The sequence below is a fragment of the Notolepis coatsorum genome, assembly GCF_963971535.1.
Source record: "Notolepis coatsorum genome assembly, chromosome: 4".
In the NCBI taxonomy this organism is placed as follows: domain Eukaryota; kingdom Metazoa; phylum Chordata; class Actinopteri; order Aulopiformes; family Paralepididae; genus Notolepis; species Notolepis coatsorum.
This window is the reverse complement of record NC_140168.1, coordinates 119,369,948-119,388,529: the sequence shown is the minus strand read 5'-3', so window position 1 is coordinate 119,388,529 and position 18,582 is coordinate 119,369,948. Positions and strand designations below refer to the sequence as shown.

Sequence of the window (18,582 nt, the reverse complement as noted above, 5' to 3'; positions counted from 1 at the left end):
ACATACCAGGTTACTACTGTACTGTCAGAATGCCCTGTAACATACCAGGTTACTCCTGTACTGTCAGAATGCCCTGTAACATACCAGGTTACTACTGTACTGTCAGAATGCCCTGTAACATACCAGGTTACTGCTGTACTGTCAGAATGCCCTGTAACATACCAGGTTACTGCTGTACTGTCAGAATGCCCTGTAACATACCAGGTTACTGTACTGTCAGAATGCCCTGTAACATACCAGGTTACTACTGTACTGTCAGAATGCCCTGTAACATACCAGGTTACTGCTGTACTGTCAGAATGCCCTGTAACATACCAGGTTACTGTACTGTCAGAATGCCCTGTAACATACCAGGTTACTGCTGTACTGTCAGAATGCCCTGTAACATACCAGGTTACTGTACTGTCAGAATGCCCTGTAACATACCAGGTTACTGCTGTACTGTCAGAATGCCCTGTAACATACCAGGTTACTCCTGTACTGTCAGAATGCCCTGTAACATACCAGGTTACTACTGTACTGTCAGAATGCCCTGTAACATACCAGGTTACTGTACTGTCAGAATGCCCTGTAACATACCAGGTTACTGCTGTACTGTCAGAATGCCCTGTAACATACCAGGTTACTCCTGTACTGTCAGAATGCCCTGTAACATACCAGGTTACTGTACTGTCAGAATGCCCTGTAACATACCAGGTTACTACTGTACTGTCAGAATGCCCTGTAACATACCAGGTTACTGCTGTACTGTCAGAATGCCCTGTAACATACCAGGTTACTACTGTACTGTCAGAATGCCCTGTAACATACCAGGTTACTACTGTACTGTCAGAATGCCCTGTAACATACCAGGTTACTCCTGTACTGTCAGAATGCCCTGTAACATACCAGGTTACTGTACTGTCAGAATGCCCTGTAACATACCAGGTTACTACTGTACTGTCAGAATGCCCTGTAACATACCAGGTTACTGCTGTACTGTCAGAATGCCCTGTAACATACCAGGTTACTCCTGTACTGTCAGAATGCCCTGTAACATACCAGGTTACTGCTGTACTGTCAGAATGCCCTGTAACATACCAGGTTACTGCTGTACTGTCAGAATGCCCTGTAACATACCAGGTTACTACTGTACTGTCAGAATGCCCTGTAACATACCAGGTTACTGTACTGTCAGAATGCCCTGTAACATACCAGGTTACTACTGTACTGTCAGAATGCCCTGTAACATACCAGGTTACTGCTGTACTGTCAGAATGCCCTGTAACATACCAGGTTACTCCTGTACTGTCAGAATGCCCTGTAACATACCAGGTTACTCCTGTACTGTCAGAATGCCCTGTAACATACCAGGTTACTGCTGTACTGTCAGAATGCCCTGTAACATACCAGGTTACTACTGTACTGTCAGAATGCCCTGTAACATACCAGGTTACTGCTGTACTGTCAGAATGCCCTGTAACATACCAGGTTACTACTGTACTGTCAGAATGCCCTGTAACATACCAGGTTACTACTGTACTGTCAGAATGCCCTGTAACATACCAGGTTACTGCTGTACTGTCAGAATGCCCTGTAACATACCAGGTTACTGTACTGTCAGAATGCCCTGTAACATACCAGGTTACTGCTGTACTGTCAGAATGCCCTGTAACATACCAGGTTACTACTGTACTGTCAGAATGCCCTGTAACATACCAGGTTACTGCTGTACTGTCAGAATGCCCTGTAACATACCAGGTTACTACTGTACTGTCAGAATGCCCTGTAACATACCAGGTTACTCCTGTACTGTCAGAATGCCCTGTAACATACCAGGTTACTGCTGTACTGTCAGAATGCCCTGTAACATACCAGGTTACTGCTGTACTGTCAGAATGCCCTGTAACATACCAGGTTACTCCTGTACTGTCAGAATGCCCTGTAACATACCAGGTTACTACTGTACTGTCAGAATGCCCTGTAACATACCAGGTTACTGCTGTACTGTCAGAATGCCCTGTAACATACCAGGTTACTGCTGTACTGTCAGAATGCCCTGTAACATACCAGGTTACTACTGTACTGTCAGAATGCCCTGTAACATACCAGGTTACTACTGTACTGTCAGAATGCCCTGTAACATACCAGGTTACTGCTGTACTGTCAGAATGCCCTGTAACATACCAGGTTACTGTACTGTCAGAATGCCCTGGCATGTAAGAAATACCAATTGTTAAGTGACAGACATTTTGAAGGATATCTTTTGGTTTGTTTTGTGAAATCGTTTTGGTGAAAATTATTGTAGTAGAAAAAACAAAAATATATTGGAATAAAACATGCACCGCACCAGCTTTCATACACTACTGGAGGGGAAGGAGAATGTATCACTTTTTCATCTTCAAAATTGCTATTTTAATTTGAATAATCAGGGGGAACGGTTGTTCCAAAGGAATGATCTTTACTGTTACCAACGTGATTTACACCTTGAAGCAAAAGACTGGAATGATCCGTCTGGTTTTGTCGATTACACAGAAATGTTTTTAATGGTTAAATTAAATATTTTATGTTTTAATACATATTGTTTAAATTTGGTATATTTATTCCCTTTAAAACGTTAACGGTAATTGGCTGTTATAATGGCTTGAGTCCTATTCTCTTGGAGTCAGGGTGGATTTGGTTATCTGAACTTCAGTGATTTTTGTGTTGTTAGGGTGACGTGGACAGCAAGAATTTCGAACTGGTGGCGATGGCGGGAAAGTACACCGTGGCGGGAAAAAAACGCATGGTCACAGAGTAACGCCACAAGAGGCGCAGTTGCGCCATGGACGTGATGTTAGGAAATGATGGGAGTGCAAAAAATACATACGCTACAACAACAGCAATGCATTATATATAAACACATGATTAAACTACAAGTATGCATTCGTTATGAACTGCATCACTGTTCTCGATATACACATACCAGCGAAAAAACCATAGCGGTAGCATATGCATAGGGAGGCCTAATATAAATCGCGTCGTTACATAACAATGCCCATGTCTTCTTTATCATAAAGTCTGCTGAGAGAGAGAGAGAGAGAGAGAGAGAGAGAGAGAGAGAGAGAGAGAGAGAGAGAGAGAGAGAGAGAGAGAGAGAGAGAGAGAGAGAGAGAGAGAGAGAGAGAGAGAGAGAGAGAGAGAGAGAGAGAGAGAGAGAGAGAGAGAGAGAGAGAGAGAGAGAGAGAGAGAGAGAGAGAGAGAGAGAGAGAGAGAGAGAGAGAGAGAGAGAGAGAGAGAGAGAGAGAGAGAGAGAGAGAGACAAGGAGGAGGGGGGGGAGACTGAGGAATTAATTAGAACGCATTGGTTTGTGTGCGTGGAAAAAAACAAGCAGCATGTTGATTATGCACAAGAAATTATGATGACCAGGTTTTATCCAATGTACATATTTTTAATCTAAACGTTTGTTCATAACATTTATTTAAATTTTTAGAAATGTGCATATTGCATTATTTTTCCCCTCCACACAACTAGTAAGGTGTTGTTTGGTAGAGAAGGGGAGATTTGAAGGGAAGCGGAACATAGCGAGGAGGAGGAGGTCCTGAAGCCGAGGCGCGTTGACCCTCATCCGGCCTGAGCTGCTGTGAAGAGCCGGGAGCTGGAGTTAGTTTCAAGGAGCACAACGAGGAGAACACTCGCCATGGCGGTAAACTTGGACAAGGAAGCGTACTACCGCCGAATCAAGCGACTGTACGGCAACTGGAAGGTATGAAGGGATTCTATGTGTGAATAGACGTTTCCACCCCGGGGTTGATAAAAACACGCAGAAAGTGACCGGGAGGAGGCTGCTGGCCGCTATAGCCGCGCGGTGTGACTCTGTCCTCGGCTCCGGGGGCTGCTGCTGCTGCTCCCCGCTGGCGGTCCGGCAACAACAATGAGCGGAAGGCCTCTTCTCCACGATGAACGTGACACAGTTAACGTGTCGTAAAAATTGACAGGTTTTTTTGGAGCTTGAAATGTATTTTTGCATTTCACATTTTGTCAAGCGTTAGCTGGCTGGCTATATAGCCACGTAGCCTCTGGTTAGATTGGACCCAGGGTTCGGATACTAGTTGATGGCTATAATGTGAGCTAACACGAGCCGGTGCAGCACACGGCAGCATCTCTCGCCTGGTCTCGTCCCCCACGCTGGTGGACTACGGGCTAGCTAACGCACTAGCACTGCAGCTAACTGCCTAGTATACCTTGTTAGTTGGGGTTCTGGTCATGTTAATTGTATAGCTTGCGAGCTGCAACACTTTGCATTTGGACGGGCATAACTGGGTTTTCTGACATGCCAGATAGCCAGCAGTGCTTGTCAACTTCCCTTTGTAAGTTTGTACCAGACGTACAAATGTAGCTTGCCAACTTGCTAGCCATCTCGCCCCTCTCTCACAGTGGCACCCGAGTGCTACTAGTGTTGCACAGCACCAGAAAGTTAGTTAGCACGCTCTTCTACACACAGCGTTGCTGCTGATGTGCTGCTAAAACATGTATTTTTTTTGCACACTTTCTTCAACATTTCTCACCATTTGATTGATGCATCTCTCTGTTGTGATTCACTTCTCGCCACACAACGAACCTCCTGTCTAACCAGGGCTACCTAAGCTGTCAACTAAAAGTTACTCACCAATTTGACTTAACTAGGATATACCAAGTTACCTGTAGTAGGCCATAGCTTGTATGTTGTGAATAAACGAATGCGGCTACTTGTATGGGATTTATTTATAATAAAACACAAGATACTTGTGCCCTAAGGATAAGCGCTCGATGCAGAAACCCACTCCCATTGCCAAAAGAGAGCCTAACATGCCTAATAGTACTTACTATAGAATTACACACTACAGCTGTATTACATGGCCCCCCAACAGCATAGCCAACTTCAAGTGACCCAAGATTCAGGTATTGACAATGCTGATGCTACATACATACCCTACCACATGGCCCCTAATGGCCACCACAACTCAATGTGTAGATAGATGGGCAGACGGGCATGTGGAAGTGTTTTTCTAACCCATTTGTTCTTGTGAAGGCAACCCTCATGCACCTCGATAAACCTCCATCTCCCTCTTAATTTCTTCCACAGAAAGCAGAAGATGAGTTTGGTAAAGTGGATGCCATCGTGGTCTCAGTCGGAGTGGATGAGGAGATTGTATATGCCAAATCCACAGCACTGCAGGTACTGTTTCAAGCATTTCGCTTTTTGCTTTGTATTTGAACGTACCATAAGGCTTGAAAGCCCAGCCTGAGACCTGAAAGGCCAGGTGTCTCCCTGCCTGAGACCTGAGAGGCCAGGTGTCTCCCTGCCTGAGACCTGAGAGGCCAGGTGTCTCCCTACCTGAGAGGCCAGGTGTCTCCCTACCTGAGAGGCCAGGTGTCTCCCTACCTGAGAGGCCAGGTGTCTCCCTACCTGAGAGGCCAGGTGTCTCCCTGCCCGAGACCTGAGAGGCCAGGTGTCTCCCTGCCTGAGACCTGAGAGGCCAGGTGTCTCCCTGCCCGAGACCTGAGAGGCCAGGTGTCTCCCTGCCTGAGACCTGAGAGGCCAGTCGTCTCCCTGCCCGAGACCTGAGAGGCCAGGTGTCTCCCTGCCCGAGACCTGAGAGGCCAGGTGTCTCCCTACCTGAGAGTAGAGCTGCCGCGGTATTGATTATTTCCTTACCGCACAAATTTGCAAAATATTTCCTACCGCCGCGCTTTTTTCCGCACGCACACAAAATAAAAAAAAAAAGTTTGAATGCATTTATTTTTTTTAGTAGTAGTCTACTCTTTATAGCATATAGCCTGCCTCTAGTCTAAATGTCTATCTTTAGAGGATGACTTTGCAGCATGAATATTGTTTGGGATTCGGCAAGCACGCATTAGTTATTGAAAGTGAAACACGGATGCGCAGTTCACTCGGTGTCGCGGGCAGGGGTGGTTACCCCTAACCCCCCCGACCCTTTCTTATTATTATTACTATAAAGTTACTACTTTATAATAAAGGCATTCGTTTTGTGGCATTGACATTATATAGTTATACGTTCAATAACATCAGCGTATTTACCGGACCATAGCAAGCAATACTCTATTCATATCTCAGTTCCTTTCTTTGCTCAGAGCGTGCTGAGTTGTCCCATTCTGTGGTCTGTTAATAAAGTTTTCAATCAGACAAGTGTATAGAACGAAGGGCTTTTATTATAACATTCGTTGCAGACAGTAAAATCATTATGTCTCGTTTAGTACTCCTGAGGCGCGATGGTAGTCCACTCCGGCGGAGAGTTAAAGCTAACGTTATTAGCCGTGTTGTGATGACCTGACATTCAGGACGTAAAAACGTGTGACTCGTCTCTCTTCTGACCAATCAGTGGTCTGCAATGTTTCACGTGACTTTTCTGGTACCCAATAGGGTCGCTTGGAACCTCGATAGACGAGTAGGGTATATCTGCAGAGCCGCAAGCCCAACGAGAGGAGGGTAATTTATTATTATTATTATAAAAAACAGCGGTGACGCAGTATTCAGCCTACTCTGCGGTGGCCGTGATGTAACAGCGATACCGCGGTAATGCGGTAACCGCGGCAGCTCTACCTGAGAGGCCAGGTGTCTCCCTGCCCGAGACCTGAGAGGCTAGGTGTCTCCCTGCCTGAGAGGCCAGGTGTCTCCCTGCCCGAGACCTGAGAGGCCAGGTGTCTCCCTGCCCGAGACCTGAGAGGCCAGGTGTCTCCCTGCCTGAGAGGCCAGGTGTCTCCCTGCCCGAGACCTGAGAGGCCAGGTGTCTCCCTGCCCGAGACCTGAGAGGCCAGGTGTCTCCCTGCCTGAGACCTGAGAGGCCAGGTGTCTCCCTGCCTGAGACCTGAGAGGCCAGGTGTCTCCCTACCTGAGAGGCCAGGTGTCTCCCTACCTGAGAGGCCAGGTGTCTCCCTACCTGAGAGGCCAGGTGTCTCCCTGCCTGAGACCTGAGAGGCCAGGTGTCTCCCTGCCTGAGACCTGAGAGGCCAGGTGTCTCCCTACCTGAGAGGCCAGGTGTCTCCCTACCTGAGAGGCCAGGTGTCTCCCTACCTGAGAGGCCAGGTGTCTCCCTGCCCCGAGACCTCTATGTGTATGGTGTTTTAGTATTAACCTATAGGAGGATTGTACGTTATGAAGTGGTCTATATAGGTATGAACGAGTCGCTCTGACCTATGTATGCATGCATTTCAAAAGGCACTGAATATAAAGCTAAACCTGGTCTGTCATGTTTTCTTGTTTTGTTCTTTATAGGTAGTGGTCCTGTGTAGCTTAGTGGGTAGAATGCTCTTGAACATGGCACTAACACTGCCAGGGTTAGGGGTTCAACTCCCTTTGGGTCCGACCATAATGGGAAAAACATGATGCAATCATTCCATTCTAAATGGTGCATTAATATAGCACTTTTATCCAAAGCGCTTTGTTCCTCACATTTGACCCATTCACTCACACATTCACACACCGATGGCGGAGGCGACCATGCAAGGTGCCAACCTGCTCATCGGGAGCAGTTAGGAGTCAAGTGTCTTACTCACGGACACTTCCACACGCTGCCCGGGAGGAGTGGCAATCGAACTGGGAACCTCCGGAATACCAGGCGACTGCTCTACCTCCCAAGCTACTGTCGCCCGCATTACATTGTAAAGTGCTTTGAGTAGTACCTTTACTAGAACAGTGCTATAGAAATGCAGCCGTTGACCATATTCACACAGCGGTAATTTTGCTCATATGGCATGCTCAGGATGAGATTCCTTTTAGGTGGAAAGGAATCCCATCCTTAGCATGACATACGAGCAAAATGCCCTCCGTGTGAATAGGGTCCGTCTATTATTATTTTTATTATGATTACAATCTGCCTTTTACCGTTTCTTTTAGACCTGGCTGTTTGGCTACGAGCTGACGGACACCATCATGGTGTTCTGTGACACAAAGATCATCTTCCTGGCCAGCAAGAAGAAGGTGGAGTTCCTCAAACAAGTGGCCATCACCAAGGGCAACGAGAACGCCAGCGGCGTGCCGCCCATCACCCTGCTCACCAGAGAGAAGGTGAGGGGGACGGATCCATATAAAGGGCAGATAAGGGTCCTCACTTGTTAGCTAAGCCACAAAGAAAGAAAAACACTTAAAAAATATGGCGTTGCAGTTTGGCTAGCAAGTTTCAACTTCCAGATGAGCACACTGCTGAAACAATCCCTGCATAATCTAGCTGTGCATTTCTCTATACCCAGGGTTATCATTTACACTGTCCTCCAAACATCCCCCATGCTAGATGCACACACGCATACATCATAGTCTTAAATGGTCACATGGTGCTTTTTAAAGTAATTCACTTGTGATTCCCCTTTTTTTTTGTCTTGAAGCAAATGCACACATGTTTGCATAGGCCTACGCATTACCTCTGCCCCACACGCTAACATAGGCCTACGCATTACCTCTGCCCCACACGCTAACATAGGCCTACTCATTACCTCTGCCCCACACGCTAACATAGGCCTACTCATTACCTCTGCCCCACACGCTAACATAGGCCTACTCATTACCTCTGCCCCACACGCTAACATAGGCCTACTCATTACCTCTGCCCCACACGCTAACATAGGCCTCATTACCTCTGCCCCACACGCTAACATAGGCCTACTCATTACCTCTGCCCCACACGCTAACATAGGCCTACTCATTACCTCTGCCCCACACGCTAACATAGGCCTACTCATTACCTCTGCCCCACGTGCTAACATAGGCCTACTCATTACCTCTGCCCCACGTGCTAACATAGGCCTACTCATTACCTCTGCCCCACACGCTAACATAGTCCTACTCATTACCTCTGCCCCACACGCTAACATAGGCCTACTCATTACCTCTGCCCCACACGCTAACATAGGCCTACTCATTACCTCTGCCCCACACGCTAACATAGGCCTACTCATTACCTCTGCCCCACACGCTAACATAGGCCTACTCATTACCTCTGCCCCACACGCTAACATAGGCCTACTCATTACCTCTGCCCCACACGCTAACATAGGCCTACTCATTACCTCTGCCCCACGTGCTAACATAGTCCTACTCATTACCTCTGCCCCACGCGCTAACATAGGCCTACTCATTACCTCTGCCCCACACGCTAACATAGGCCTACTCATTACCTCTGCCCCACACGCTAACATAGGCCTACTCATTACCTCTGCCCCACACGCTAACATAGGCCTACTCATTACCTCTGCCCCACACGCTAACATAGGCCTACTCATTACCTCTGCCCCACACGCTAACATAGTCCTACTCATTACCTCTGCCCCACACGCTAACATAGGCCTACTCATTACCTCTGCCCCACACGCTACCATAGGCCTACTCATTACCTCTGCCCCACACGCTACCATAGGCCTACTCATTACCTCTGCCCCACACGCTAACATAGGCCTACTCATTACCTCTGCCCCACACGCTAACATAGTCCTACTCATTACCTCTGCCCCACACGCTAACATAGGCCTACTCATTACCTCTGCCCCACACGCTAACATAGGCCTACTCATTACCTCTGCCCCACACGCTAACATAGTCCTACTCATTACCTCTGCCCCACGTGCTAACATAGTCCTACTCATTACCTCTGCCCCACGTGCTAACATAGGCCTACTCATTACCTCTGCCCCACACGCTAGCATAGTCCTACTCATTACCTCTGCCCCACACGCTAACATAGGCCTACTCATTACCTCTGCCCCACACGCTAACATAGGCCTACTCATTACCTCTGCCCCACACGCTAACATAGTCCTACTCATTACCTCTGCCCCACGTGCTAACATAGTCCTACTCATTACCTCTGCCCCACGTGCTAACATAGGCCTACTCATTACCTCTGCCCCACACGCTAACATAGTCCTACTCATTACCTCTGCCCCACGTGCTAACATAGTCCTACTCATTACCTCTGCCCCACACGCTAACATAGGCCTACTCATTACCTCTGCCCCACACGCTAACATAGGCCTACTCATTACCTCTGCCCCACGTGCTAACCAGGGTTTCCGTTAGAAAAAATTGTTGCCGGTCTCCGTGACCTGCAAGATTTCAATCTACCGGACAAATGAGATTAATTCCGGTCATAGTTTATTGAGCTTTAAAACAATTGAATAAAGAATGTCATCCTCAAGGCATGTAGATTTATAATATTATTACTTAAAACTATAGGCTACTTTTGCGTATACAGTCATTAATATATTCCAAATAAAATAAGTCCCTCGATACTCCGTGCTGCTGCTGACTTGAAATAAAATAGACCGCGTATGTGGGCAGTCGGTCCGACACTAAACAGCAGTCTGTTATAATCACATTTTTATGAGCTAACGAATTCCGTTATATTGGACATTTGTATTAATTATATCAAGCGAAGAACTGAGAAATTTTGCAGAGAGACGGCAACATTATCGTGGGTTTGCGTGATGTATATATCCACCTCCCAACGACTTGGTGCTGGTCATAATGTCCGGTGAAAACAACTCCCTCCAAGCACAACTTGACCACCCGAACCGTACCAAAACAGGCCAAAATTAAATAGCCCATGCGACGAACGATTCATTACATTCGTTTCATCGTTGCTCCACCAAGCAGCCGGTCCAACAATGAAAGCTGTTATCAGCGCGAGCCGACCGCAGTTAGTTTGCAAGAAGCATCCAGCTGCAGACCCGCAGAGCAGCTTTCCAGGTCTGGGGACCGCACTGTGCCAGCAAAGCTGGTGGGTTCTGTGGGTCTGCAGCTGCATGCCTTCCGCAAATCCAGCAGCAAGCTCTCGCTGAGCGAAGCAACGACAACAAACGCAATGATTGTTTCGTTCATCGCATAGGCCACCCAACTCCAGCCCATCCAAATACAATTCAAATAATCAAACTGTGCCCAGAGGGAACTATTTTCACCGGACACTATGACCGGAGAGATTAAATATGTCGGACTTCAACAGATTTTGCCGGCCAAATACCGGTAATTACCGGCTAACGGAAACGCTGGTGCTAACATAGGCCTACTCATTACCTCTGCCCCACGTGCTAACATAGTCCTACTCATTACCTCTGCCCCACACGCTAACATAGGCCTACTCATTACCTCTGCCCCACACGCTAACATAGGCCTACGCATTACCTCTGCCCCACGTGCTAACATAGGCCTACTCATTACCTCTGCCCCACACGCTACCATAGGCCTACTCATTACCTCTGCCCCACACGCTACCATAGGCCTACTCATTACCTCTGCCCCACACGCTAACATAGGCCTACTCATTACCTCTGCCCCACACGCTAACATAGGCCTACTCATTACCTCTGCCCCACACGCTAACATAGGCCTACTCATTACCTCTGCCCCACACGCTAACATAGGCCTACTCATTACCTCTGCCCCACACGCTAACATAGGCCTACTCATTACCTCTGCCCCACGTGCTAACATAGGCCTACTCATTACCTCTGCCCCATGTGCTAACATAGGCCTACTCATTACCTCTGCCCCACACGCTAACATAGGCCTACTCATTACCTCTGCCCCACGTGCTAACATAGGCCTACTCATTACCTCTGCCCCACACGCTAACATATGCCTACTCATTACCTCTGCCCCACACGCTAACATAGGCCTCATTACCTCTGCCCCACACGCTAACATAGGCCTACTCATTACCTCTGCCCCACACGCTAACATAGTCCTACTCATTACCTCTGCCCCACACGCTAACATAGTCCTACTCATTACCTCTGCCCCACACGCTAACATAGGCCTACGCATTACCTCTGCCCCACACGCTAACATAGTCCTACTCATTACCTCTGCCCCACACGCTAACATAGGCCTACGCATTACCTCTGCCCCACACGCTAACATAGGCCTACTCATTACCTCTGCCCCACACGCTAACATAGGCCTACTCATTACCTCTGCCCCACACGCTAACATAGTCCTACGCATTACCTCTGCCCCACACGCTAACATAGTCCTACTCATTACCTCTGCCCCACACGCTAACATAGTCCTACTCATTACCTCTGCCCCACGTGCTAACATAGGCCTACTCATTACCTCTGCCCCACATGCTAACATAGGCCTACGCATTACCTCTGCCCCACACGCTAACATAGGCCTACTCATTACCTCTGCCCCACACGCTAACATAGTCCTACGCATTACCTCTGCCCCACACGCTAACATAGTCCTACGCATTACCTCTGCCCCACGTGCTAACATAGGCCTACTCATTACCTCTGCCCCACACGCTAACATAGGCCTACGCATTACCTCTGCCCCACGTGCTAACATAGGCCTACTCATTACCTCTGCCCCACGTGCTAACATAGGCCTACTCATTACCTCTGCCCCACACGCTAACATAGTCCTACGCATTACCTCTGCCCCACGTGCTAACATAGGCCTACTCATTACCTCTGCCCCACACGCTAACATAGTCCTACGCATTACCTCTGCCCCACACGCTAACATAGTCCTACTCATTACCTCTGCCCCACGTGCTAACATAGGCCTACTCATTACCTCTGCCCCACGTGCTAACATAGGCCTACACATTACCTCTGCCCCACACGCTAACATAGGCCTACTCATTACCTCTGCCCCACACGCTAACATAGGCCTACTCATTACCTCTGCCCCACACGCTAACATAGGCCTACTCATTACCTCTGCCCCACACGCTAACATAGTCCTACGCATTACCTCTGCCCCACGTGCTAACATAGGCCTACTCATTACCTCTGCCCCACGTGCTAACATAGTCCTACTCATTACCTCTGCCCCACACGCTAACATAGGCCTACTCATTACCTCTGCCCCACACGCTAACATAGGCCTACTCATTACCTCTGCCCCACACGCTAACATAGGCCTACTCATTACCTCTGCCCCACGTGCTAACATAGGCCTACTCATTACCTCTGCCCCACGTGCTAACATAGGCCTACTCATTACCTCTGCCCCACACGCTAACATAGGCCTACTCATTACCTCTGCCCCACACGCTAACATAGGCCTACGCATTACCTCTGCCCCACACGCTAACATAGGCCTACTCATTACCTCTGCCCCACACGCTAACATAGGCCTACTCATTACCTCTGCCTCACATGCTAACATAGGCCTACTCATTACCTCTGCCCCACACGCTAACATAGGCCTACTCATTACCTCTGCCCCACGTGGTAACATAGGCCTACTCATTACCTCTGCCCCACACGCTAACATAGGCCTACTCATTACCTCTGCCCCACGTGCTAACATAGGCCTACTCATTACCTCTGCCCCACACGCTAACATAGGCCTCATTACCTCTGCCCCACACGCTAACATAGGCCTACTCATTACCTCTGCCCCACACGCTAACATAGGCCTACTCATTACCTCTGCCCCACACGCTAACATAGGCCTCATTACCTCTGCCCCACACGCTAACATAGGCCTACTCATTACCTCTGCCCCACACGCTAACATAGGCCTCATTACCTCTGCCCCACACGCTAACATAGGCCTACTCATTACCTCTGCCCCACACGCTAACATAGGCCTACTCATTACCTCTGCCCCAGACGCTAACATAGGCCTACTCATTACCTCTGCCCCACACGCTAACATAGGCCTACTCATTACCTCTGCCCCACACGCTAACATAGGCCTCATTACCTCTGCCCCACACGCTAACATAGGCCTCATTACCTCTGCCCCACACGCTAACATAGGCCTCATTACCTCTTCTGTTAACAGAATGAAAGCAACAAGGCCAACTTTGACAAGATGATGGAGGCCATCAAGGCCAGCAAGGAGGGCAAGACCGTGGGAGTCTTCAGCAAGGACAAGTTCCCTGGGGAATACATGAAGAGCTGGAGCGATGCCATCACTGCAGACGGACTGCAGAAGGTAAGAGATCCAGGCGTTGGGAGAGGGTGGAGGAGGTGGTCCAGAGAGTGGAGGAGGTGGTCCAGGGGGTGGAGGAGGTGGTCCAGAGGGTGGAGGAGGTGGTCCAGAGGGTGGAGGAGGTGGTCCAGAGGGTGGAGGAGGTGGTCCAGAGAGTGGAGGAGGTGGTCCAGGGTGTGGAGGAGGTGGTCCAGAGAGTGGAGGAGGTGGTCCAGGGGGTGGAGGAGGTGGTCCAGGGGGTGGAGGAGGTGGTCCAGAGGGTGGAGGAGGTGGTCCAGAGGGTGGAGGAGGTGGTCCAGAGGGTGGAGGAGGTGGTCCAGAGAGTGGAGGAGATGGTCCAGAGGGTGGAGGAGGTGGTCCAGAGGGTGGAGGAGGTGGTCCAGAGGGTGGAGGAGGTGGTCCAGAGGGTGGAGGAGGTGGTCCAGGGGGTGGAGGAGGTGGTCCAGAGGGTGGAGGAGGTGGTCCAGAGGGTGGAGGAGGTGGTCCAGGGGGTGGAGGAGGTGGTCCAGGGGGTGGAGGAGGTGGTCCAGAGGGTGGAGGAGGTGGTCCAGAGGGTGGAGGAGGTGGTCCAGGGGTGGAGGAGGTGGTCCAGGGGGTGGAGGAGGTGGTCCAGAGGGTGGAGGAGGTGGTCCAGGGGGTGGAGGAGGTGGTCCAGGGGGTGGAGGAGGTGGTCCAGAGGGTGGAGGAGGTGGTCCAGGGGGTGGAGGAGGTGGTCCAGGGGGTGGAGGAGGTGGTCCAGAGGGTGGAGGAGGTGGTCCAGGGGGTGGAGGAGGTGGTCCAGAGAGTGGAGGTGGTCCAGGGGGCGGAGGAGGTGGTCCAGAGGGTGGAGGAGATGGTCCAGAGGGTGGAGGAGGTGGTCCAGAGGGTGGAGGAGATAAGAGATCAAGGGGATTTGGGGTATTTTTCAATTAGTTTGTCATCCCACACACAATGTTTTATCGTCTCCCGTATTTGGGGACACGTCCTTCAAAAAGGCTGAATTTAAAAGTATTGCTGTGTAACCCCAAATATATACAAAAATGATCAATTATAATTAAGGCTTCTAATAAAATAAATGTATGAACTTAAAGCCCACTGCTCAACAAACGCAAAGCAGCATTCCTGCTGCATTTCACTACAACAGTAAATCAAAAGTGCAATAATAAATGATTTTGTTAAATGTATAAACTTTTATCCTGCTACTAAACAAAACATTATAACACTGAAATGCATGTTATGGATATGAAGCACTCAGGAATGTTTTGTTTAGTAGCAGGATAAAAGTGTATACATTTAACAAAATCATTTATTATTGCACTTTTGATTTACTGTTGTAGTGAAATGCAGCAGGAATGCTGCTTTGTGTTTGTGTTATTAGTGTTATCTGAACACTATAGTAAACAAGTAAAGTGCAAGTAAAGTAAAGTGCAATACTACATGCCTCCCATTGACCCTTTATCAAACTGGCATGACATTCACCCTCGCCCCACAGTGGGTCAATAATGGTTATAATAATAATAATAATAATAATAATAATAATAATAATAATGGTCCCCTCTCTACACCTCTCCATCATCTCCCCCCTCTCTACATCTCTTCATCATCTCTTCCCCCCTCTCTACACCTCTTCATCATCTCCTTCCCCCCCTCTACACCTCTTCATCATCTCCTCCTCCCCCCTGTCTTTAATGAGACACTTGTGGTCTCTCCATTTGGCGCACAATAGCAGGAATGTCAACTTCAATGTTTGTGCATGCAATCTGCATCAGATGAAATAATGTTTCATCCGACAGCCTGTTTCTCTCCTTTGACTTGATGTGCTTCATGTTTGAGAAATTGCTCTCACATATGTATGTGCTCCCAAACATACTGGCCATAGAGAGGGCAAAGTCCCTGAGGAGTGGGAAGCGGGGCTCAGGTAGCAGTTTCCAAAACGAAATTCCCCTCATTTCTCTTTGCTTGAAAAAAAGGATACGACTGTAGCTCGCACAGTTCAAGCTGCAACGGTGGGGGCTGCTCTGACACCGTAGCGGTGAGGGGGCCGGCAAACAGAGCTATCCGTGACTGCATGCCGTTGAAATCTTCAAACCGATCATTGAATTGCATTTGCAGTGTTTCAATGTCGCTCCTGTACTTTCCGACGGCTCAGCCATCGGATTTCTGTGTGTAGCTGCAAGTCGCCATAATCAGTGTCCATCTCTTCCAAAAAGGAGACAAACTTTCTATGGTTTAGTGACCTGTTGCCTCCACGAATTAGATTGGTAACCTTGGTAACCAAATCCATAACATGGCTGTAGTAGTCAAGCTTCTTGGCACAGAGAGCCTCCTATATCAGATTAAAAAAAAGAAAAACGATTTAACGACTCGCATATAATTTGACTACACTCGACTCGCATTGGTCATTATAGTGACTCACAATAGATGGAAATTATGTTAGCGAACTTACCTGATGTATAATGCAGTGCAGCATTGGACACTCAAGGCCACTCTGCCTTAGAAGCCCGGCGAATCCTGTGTGTTTTCCTTTCATTGCCGGTGCTCCATCGGTAACAACAGCCGACAGTTTATCAAAACCCCCATATTGCTGCGGCACTTTCAACAGCGTTGAATATGTCCACACTAGGGCTGACCCCTATTAGTCAAATAGTCGACTAATCGATCGAAAGGAGCCATAGTCGACTGCCAACTCTTCTTAGGCGTCGGTTACACCTTTCGTATCATCTTCGTATCGTCGTCATAGGCGTTTCGCCGCGACGTCGTGCGCCTCGAGTCACACTTTCGTTTTTTTTCTTCGTTTTTGTCACCCGAGCACACTGATGTAGTACACTGCCAAAGCAGTAGGTGGCAGTAGGTGGCAAACATGAAGGCAATTTCAACCAATCAGAACTTGAATGTGCCTGCAAAGCAAATGTCAACAAGGCGGCCACCATCTTTTGCCTAGTTACCCAATGCAGCAATTCTTTTTCAGCAAAGCCTAATAAAAGTGCAATAAACAAAACGGATACATTCACTGTGTGTTCTGCCTGTCATTTGTTGATGAAACAAAACTAACATCAACACAAGTGACTACCAAGAGCGGATAGTTTAGTCTAAAAAAAGATCGGTAGCATTGTTAGCTGCATGCTAACGTCAATGGAGTATGCCATTATAACAATATAGCATTGTGGCTAGAAGCTAACGTTAGCTCACGCTACTTAGCCAGCACCAAAACTGATGATATCGCGAGCTATCAGTAGTTAGATAACATTAGAGACAACGCTGTGTGTATTAAACAAAGGTGAATAGATGACTGGGCCATTTTGTTTAATGCTTGTTAAGTTTACATTTACATTTACATTTAGTCATTTAGCTGACGCTTTTATCCAAAGCGACTTACAAGTTCTGTACGACAAGCCATCAGGAAGGGCACAACTCTATCAGCTGAGCAACAATGTTCATCAAAGTGTTGAGTGCTACAGTGTAGGTTAGTTTATTAGGACAAGTGCATGACAGTACGGTTAGTTAGGGTTAGATTTTTTTTTATTTTTTTTTTTAAAATTCAGATAATGGTTGAAGAAGTGCGTCTTTAGTCGACGGCGAAAGATTGGACGTGATTCGGCTGTCCTAACTGGGGTGGGTAGTTCATTCCACCATTGTGGGGCAAGGACTGAGAATAGGCGACTTCTCTTTGATGACCCTCCCGGAGCTTGGATAGGAGTAGGTCTGAGGCGGCCAGAAGATGCAGAGCGTAGGGGTCTTGAGGGTGTGTAGTTAGAGACCATTGACCGGAGGTAGGCGGGAGCGGTTCCCTTTGCCGCACGGTATGCTAGGTCGAGGGCCTTGAAGCGGATTCGTGCAGCAATGGGGAGCCAGTGCAGGTCCCTAAGAAGTGGGGTGACATGGGCCGACTTCGGTAGGTTTGAGATCAGGCGGGCCGCTGCGTTCTGAATGAGTTGAAGAGGCTTAGTGGCAGTGGCCGGGAGGCCAACGAGCAGTGCATTGCAGTAGTCGAGGCGGGAGATGACTGTTGATTGGACGAGGAGTTGGGTGGCTTCTTTTGTCAGGAAGGGGCGGATCCTTCTGACGTTGCTCAGGAGGAATCGGCAGGTTCTGGTCGTCGCTGCGATGTGAGCAGAAAAGTTCAACTGGTCGTCGAGGACAACACCAAGGTTCTTGGCGGTCGGGGACGCAGTCACAGCTGCATTCTCGACTGTGATTGAAAGGTCGGTTAGGGGGGAGGATTTGGCCGGAAGGTGGAGCAATTCTGTTTAGCTTAGGTTCAGTTTGAGGTGGTTGGACGTCATCCAGGCGGAGATGTCGGACAGACAGGCCGAGATCCGCTCAGAGACGTGGATATCTGAGGGAGGGAAGGAGAGGAAGAGTTGAGTATCGTCGGCATAACAATGGTAGGAGAAGCCATGAGACGTGATAATGTTACCCAGTGATTTAGTGTAGAGGGAGAAGAGAAGGGGTCCTAAAACCGAGCCCTGGGGGACACCCGTCCGCAGGGGGCGGGTGGCCGACAGGGTCCCTCTCCATGACACTTGGTAGGAGCGGTCATTGAGGTATGATGACAGCCATGTCAGCGCAGAGCCAGCCACTCCCATTCCTGCGAGGGCCGCAAGGAGGATCTGGTGGTTGACTGTGTCGAAGGCTGCAGATAGATCTAGGAGAATCAGGACAGAGGAGAGGCCTTTCGCTTTTGCTAAGTGAAGTGCCTCTG

General features: G+C 48.7%; 1 protein-coding gene across 1 annotated transcript in view; it reads left to right on the top strand.

Annotated features, from left to right (window-relative positions):
* The first annotated feature begins 3,312 nt into the window (after positions 1 to 3,312).
* supt16h (SPT16 homolog, facilitates chromatin remodeling subunit) overlaps positions 3,313 to 18,582 on the top strand; it is a 100,915-nt gene continuing 85,645 nt past the window's right edge. Inside the window, exons 1-4 of the mRNA XM_084312337.1 lie at positions 3,313 to 3,725; positions 5,085 to 5,177; positions 7,857 to 8,027; positions 13,752 to 13,904. Coding sequence (XP_084168463.1) covers positions 3,660 to 3,725; positions 5,085 to 5,177; positions 7,857 to 8,027; positions 13,752 to 13,904 — 483 coding nt within the window. The 5' untranslated portion in view covers positions 3,313 to 3,659. The remainder of the gene's footprint in view (positions 3,726 to 5,084; positions 5,178 to 7,856; positions 8,028 to 13,751; positions 13,905 to 18,582) is intronic.